Source organism: Myotis davidii, unplaced genomic scaffold, assembly GCF_000327345.1.
Source record: "Myotis davidii unplaced genomic scaffold, ASM32734v1 scaffold117, whole genome shotgun sequence".
Lineage (NCBI taxonomy): Eukaryota > Metazoa > Chordata > Mammalia > Chiroptera > Vespertilionidae > Myotis > Myotis davidii.
Genome location: NW_006288382.1, coordinates 431,806 through 437,973, shown reverse-complemented (window position 1 = coordinate 437,973; position 6,168 = coordinate 431,806). Strand labels below are relative to the sequence as shown.

General features: G+C 66.4%; 1 protein-coding gene across 14 annotated transcripts in view; it reads right to left on the bottom strand.

Annotated features, from left to right (window-relative positions):
* Positions 1 to 775: 775 nt before the first annotated feature.
* Positions 776 to 6,168, bottom strand: part of BIN1 (bridging integrator 1) — a 27,825-nt gene continuing 22,432 nt past the window's right edge. For 7 of the 14 annotated variants that reach the window (XM_015561690.1, XM_015561692.1, XM_015561694.1 and 4 more), the window contains 4 exons: positions 3,698 to 3,787; positions 3,400 to 3,507; positions 3,061 to 3,162; positions 776 to 1,388 (listed from right to left, as the gene is read on the bottom strand). In XM_015561690.1, coding sequence (XP_015417176.1) covers positions 1,281 to 1,388; positions 3,061 to 3,162; positions 3,400 to 3,507; positions 3,698 to 3,787 — 408 coding nt within the window. In that variant the 3' untranslated portion in view covers positions 776 to 1,280. Of the gene's footprint in view, positions 1,389 to 3,060; positions 3,163 to 3,399; positions 3,508 to 3,697; positions 3,788 to 4,473; positions 4,582 to 5,221; positions 5,246 to 5,697; positions 5,806 to 6,168 lie in introns of all 14 variants that reach the window. The other 7 variants (XM_015561683.1, XM_015561684.1, XM_015561685.1 and 4 more) reach the window with 4 other exon arrangements.

The window sequence follows — 6,168 nt, the reverse complement described above, 5'->3', positions numbered from 1 at the left end:
CGGACTTGGTGTCGGCCCCGGACGGACTGGACAGAGAAGCTGGGGCCAAGCGTGGGCCCCACACACCGGGCTCAGGCGTCCCCGTGGGCCCAGCCAAGGCTCAGGTTCAGGCCACCCACCGCTCACCTGCGAGCACAAACCACCCTCCTCGGGCCTGCTCCCTCACCCTGACCCCTGGCCCCCAGTTCCCACGTGTATTAAATCCCATCACTCAGAGCGGCCCCTAGCAGACTTCGTTTTTTTTAAAGTCCTCACCCGAGTTTATTTTTCCATTGATCTTTAGAGAGTGGGGGGGAGAAACACATCGATGTGAGAGACACATCCACTAGTGCCTCCCGCACCCGCCACCCCCCTCGCCACCATGGCAGGGATCAAACCTGCAACTGAGGGATGTGCCCTTGACCAGAAATCGCACCGGAGACCCTTAGGTCCCTGGGTGACACTAACCACTGAGCCCAGGCCAGGGCCCTAGCAGACTTCTTGGCACACAGCTAGTTGTGCGAGCCGTCTTCCCTCGCTGTCACCTGGTCCCTGCCATCTGCATCCCATCCAGCCTCCAGCAGCACGGCCCATGGGCGAGGGGCGAGGGGCGAGGGGCGGGCGGGAGCCTGTAGGCTCTAGGCCCAGCCAACTCAGAAGTGCTGGCCGTGCAGCTGGTGGGGCGACCGCCAGGAACCAGCCTGCTGCCCAGCATGCGCCCAGACGGGGACGCACAGGTAACCCCAGCGACAGCGCACAGGAGACAGGAATGGAGAGAAAACGCACATTTTCTGAGTGCTTTTGTCAGGTTTGTTTCATTGTTTTGAACACTAAGATTTATTTTCAAACAGCACACAGACGGTCTGCGGGGCAGGGCGAGGCCAGACAGGTCTGGGTCCCAAGGCGTCTGGGAGACTGGACCCCACCCACAGCAGAGGCAGGAAAGGACCCTCGCCCAGTGGCTCAGCCAAAGCTTCAGGCAAGCGCGGCGGCTCTGCAGCCCCAGGCCCGCCCTGGGCCAGGGACGGCAGTTGCGGACCCCAAAGGGCGCTGCGGGTGGCGGCAGCCAGAACTCAACTAGGGGCACAGCAGCGCCGGACACGGGCGACTCAGCCCAACCTGCCGGAGCCGGCTCTTCAGAAAACCACCTCCTTTGGGAGACACCTCGTGGCTCAGGTCTCTCCTTGCGATTTCCCTTTGCTTTCCAAAAAGTCCAAAAACAAAAACAAAGAAAAAAACACACATTTTGGGGAGAAGGTGTTCTTCACACACCAGAGAGCTGCACCACGGCCCTGCTGCCCTCACTGAACCCGCTCCGTGAAGTTCTCGGGGAAGACGCCCTGGCACTTGTCCAGCTCCTTGTGCTGGTTCCAGTCGCTCTCCTTCACGCCCATGAGCCAGCCTTCGTCCTGAGGGAACAGAGCGCAGGCTGAGCGAGTGGCCAAGGAGGGCTACCTGCACCCTAAAGGGTGTGTGTGTCTGGGGATCTGCTAGGAAGATGTCCCCTCCTCTAGCCTGTCCACCCTTGAAAGAACGCCTCCTCCCCAGCCCCAAGCCTAGCTGCCCAGGACCATCCGCCCTTCAGCAGGTAGGTTAACTCTGTTATCTGGCGAGGCCTCGTCACCCTGGAAGGCAGCCTGACCGTGGCCCTGCTCTGGACATGTCAAAACAGCCCTCAGTCCCAGCCAGGAGCTCCCCACCATCCGTGGTCATCACCACCCTCCAGACCTCCCTGAACAGCTCCAGGACACTCCACTGAGCTGGCCCAGGAACAGCTTCCAGAGTGACCTGAGGCCATCCCACCAGACTCTGACCTAGTCCTGGCCCCTCCCGGGCCCTGACCCCTTCCAGACCCTGACCCCTCCCAGGCCCTGACCCTGACCCCTCCCAGGCCCTGATCCCTCCCAGACCCTGACCCCTCCCAGGCCCTGGCCCCTCCCAGGCCCTGACCCCTCCCAGGCCCTGACCCCTCCCAGACCCTGACCCCTCCCAGGCCCTGACCCCTCCCAGGTCCTGACAGCCTCCTGGGCCCCAGACCCTGGCCCCAGGCCTGTGGCTCAGCCGTCACTGCCCTGCGGCTGAGCTACGCCCAGTGCCCACCTACATCCTTCTCGTTTCACTCTGCCATTTGTCCGATCTGAGCCACTCCTATGGCCCCAGATGACCAGGAAAGGGCCAGAGGCCAGGATTCTGCTTCTGAAAACCCCACCCAGCCCCGGGCTGGCCCACAAGGGAGACCTGAGGTTCAGGAGAATCAGCTGATCCAGCACCAGGCCCGGGAATCCCCTCTTACTCACTCCCAGCCCAGTGTGGCCCAGTCAGTACCTGGCGCCCTAGAGCCCCGCCCAGGACCCCACCCAAGTTGGCCTCCTTCCAAACCAGCCCCCCTCGCACCCTCAGCCACCCGTCAACTAAACCCCAGGGAGGTGCTGAGGACAGGCCAACAAGGAGAAGCCACGAGGAGGCGGCTCTGACAGGCATTGGGTGGGAAACGCTGGGCACAGCAGGTGCTCAGGTTCCCGCAGAGACCACTCACTGCCCTGTGGGCCCTGGGTCCCCTGTGGATGGGTAGGGGCCAGCCTGGGGGGGGCGGCACGCAGGGCCACCAGCAGGCCACAGAGAGTGCCCCTAAGAGGCAGGAAGCAGAGCAGGCGGGTTCATGCAGGGACGGCCAGGAGCCCAGCCTGGGAGGAGGGAGAATGCGGTGCAGGGCAGGGCAGCGGGCAGGGCAGAGGAGCATGGAGGTTGGAAGGGAAGCCTGGGGAAGGGAAGCCCGGGGGAGGGAAGGGAAGCCCGGGGGAGGGAAGCCCGGGGAGTGAAGGGAAGCCCGGGGGAGGGAAGCCCAGGGGAGGGAAGCCCGGGGGAGGGAAGCCTGCAGAGAGCTGAGAGGCAGACAAACCTCAGGGAGACGGGAGGCACCGGGAGGAGCAGGTGTGCGAGGAAAAAGGAGAGACACAGATGTGGCCACAGGGGGGACCAGATGGATGGGAGGGAAGGGACAAAGGAAGGGAGCAAGGCGGGGGAGGGGAGTGATGAGGACAGGTGAGGATGGGGAGCCCACCCAGCCGAACCCCGGCCCACCTGCTCCTCAGGGTTCTGGAAGGGGATCACCAGCACCACGTCCCCTGCCTTGAGCTGCAGCTCGTCCGTGTCTGTGGCCGCATAGTCATGCTGGGCCTGCACCTGCAGGGGATGGCGGGAAGCTGCACACCCTCTCTCAAGGCCTGGGCCCCACCGGCGGCCTGTGCCGGACCAGGTGGCCAGGAGCATGCTGCACTAGCTCGCCAGTTGTGCAGCAGGCGTTGTTGGATCGGATGGCTTTGGGCCAACTACATCGCCTTCCCATTTAGACAGGGGTGCCCCCACCCCCAGGACGCCTCAGGCAGTGGCCAGCAGGCTGGGAGGAGAGCCGGGGCTTACCTTGAACATGAACCCCGGGGGCAGGTCCACGCGCACAGCCCCGCTGCTGCCCTCCACCGTGCCGTTCACTGCAGGGAAGGTCTCCACCACCACGGCCGGCAGGGAGTTCTGGGAGGGAGCAAGGTCTGTGAGCAAGAGGTGGGTGGAGGGCAGGGCAGGGGAGGGGTGCTGGCCCAGCACCAGCCCAGCCTGCCTCAGTCTCCCCCACGGGAACTGCAGCTGGACAGAGCTGGGCACAGGCAGGCGGGCAGCAGACAGACAGCAGGAGGGAAGGCAGGGCCCGGTCCCCGAGTCTCACCGAGGCTGCTTCGCCAGCTGCTGTGTCCCCGGGCTCCTGGGCTCTGGCCGCAGACTGGGTGCCCCCCGCCACCTCCGAGGCCTCTGCTGGCTGCAACATAAACGCAGCCGGGTCAGATGCGGGGCCGCCCCGGGACAGGCAGGGGCCCGGGCAGCACCGAGTGGTACCTACAGTTGGCCAGTGTCCCTGCACAGCACAGGGAGCCCCTGGAGAAGGGCGAGGTCCTGGGCGTAGGGAGCAGCTGGCCCCCGACCTCGCCCTCACAGGCCCACCCCTAGGCCCAAGCTCGGGCCCTGCCTGACCACCTGCCCTCAGGCCGGAGGAGGACGCAGGACAGGCTGGGCACCGTGATGGGGGCCTGGGCAAGGTCGGGCAAGCCACCTGGCGGCAGCCAGGCTGCCCTGGGCCACCTCCCACGCTCGGCCACTTCCAACTCTGGGAGCAATCCCGCAACCTTCCTCACTCTTCAGGGGGGAATGGACTGTGCAGGGTGAAGTAAGGGAGAAAATTCTGACAGGTTCTCACCTAAACCAGTGGGTGCTCTACATGCTCCTCCCTCCCCTGGGAGAGGCTGCACTGGGGGCTGGGAGGGGCTGGGGAAGGGAAAGGGGCTGCTCTGAGCCAGCCATCCTGAACACAGGGGCCCAGGCTCGGGGCCCTGGCTTCACCCTCCAGCTCACGTAGCGTGTCCATCCTGTGCTCCCTCCTCTAGGCTCGTCTTCCATGCTACACCCCCAGATACGAGGGCAGATGGGGGCTGACAGGTGGGCACTTACTTGGGCAGGCCCTGGCTCAGCCACCTGGCTGGGCCAGGCCACAGCAAAGGTGCCCTCGGCAGCGCTGGGTTCCCTGGAAGGTAAGCTGCCAGCTGGACCCTCTGTGGGCTGGTGACGGCCACCAGGGAGAATGGGTGGAGGCAGGAAGGAACGCACCGCACTCGGCACCCCGACACCTGCTGGTCAGAACGGCTCTGCCCGCCCCCCTCAGGCCCCTCCAGAGGGCAGCCCTCCTGTGGGGCTGTCCCCGCTGCCCGAGCCTGGGCCACGGCACTGTCGCCAGCCCTCCTACAGGGCAGTCCCTGCCCTCCGGGGCCGTGGCAGAGCCGCTAGGTTATGTGCACAGCAGCCTGCCTTTCCCTCCCGCCCGCCTGTCCCAAAAGCCCCGAGGCCACTGCCCGTGTGGCCCGTGGACAGAAAGCCTGTCAAAGACAAAGACTCCACCCGGGACCCTCCTGACTGAGTCCCGTCCAGCACACGGGCAGCATGTCCACCCTGGACACCCGGCGGGCCGTGTGGAGGCCGCTTACAGGCCCTGACGCGAGCCCACACCCGGGAGGACCCCTTCTCCAGCGAAACCAAGCCCTTTCCCATCGGGGCTGGCGGGGAGGCGCCCACAGAGGAGGAGCAGCTGGAGACGCAGCTGCGGCCAGCGCCTGCGCACAGGAGCGTGGCTGTGCGTGCACGTGTGAGCGGGTGGCCCACGCGGAGGCGCGGCCCCGGGACCGGCGCCGAGCAGCAGGCTTACCTCCCAGAGATCCCAGGGAATGGGCTGAGCGCAGCAGAGGGAGAAGCACAGAGTTAGCACAGGAGTTAGGGGGGCAGGCAAGCAGTCCCGTCAACCCCCTCCCACGCCCGCCCCCCGCCAGGGCCCTCAAGCCGGCAGGCACAGGTCAGCCTGAGCCGGGCTGGGTCCCCAGAAGACTGCGTCCTGGACACCTTTCAGGGGCCTGCAACCTCAGGCCAGGGAACACCCCAACAGGGCTGCTGCCAGGAGAGGTGCAGGTGCTGGGAGAAGCCATCCACTGCCAGGTGAGGTCAGCAGGCCCTCCCCCGGGCCCCTCCCAGCCTGCTCTCTTCCATTCCCCACGGCCCAGCCCGGGACAGAGTGGGAGGGAGAAGAGCCAGGACTCCACGGGCTCACAGGGCCGGGGCAGACGTGCGCCCAGGGCCCAGCCGCCCAGATGCCGATGGGCACACAGGTGGTGGCAGACTCAGACCAACCTGACCGGAGGGCGTGGGCGCCTTCACTGGGCTCGCCACGGGTGGCAGGGGGTCAAAGTCCAGGTCCAGCAGACTGGCCTGCTCCGAGAACGGCCCTGGGGCCTCAAACTGGGCGGCAGCGGCAGAGGAGGAAGGCAGTTAGTGACAGAAAGCACAGCACAGGCGGGCACGGTGCGGCTCGGGCACACGGGTGCCCGTGCAGACAGGGGCCCCTCACAGGGAGCAGCACATCCTCGCCAGACACCCTGGCACACGCTCCCACCCCGCCCACAAGCCTGGCCCCCACCTCAGGCACCAGCCGCAGGCCAACCCCCTGCCAGACGGCACTAGCCCGCTCGCCACGGGGCTCTGCCTCCCGCTCCTGCACCACAAACTCCCGGGACCTTACCACCCACCCGAAGCCCAGGCAGCGTCCCAGGCTGGACAGGGCCACAGGGGGCCCCTCCACAGGCTCCCGCTCCCCGCGCCCCC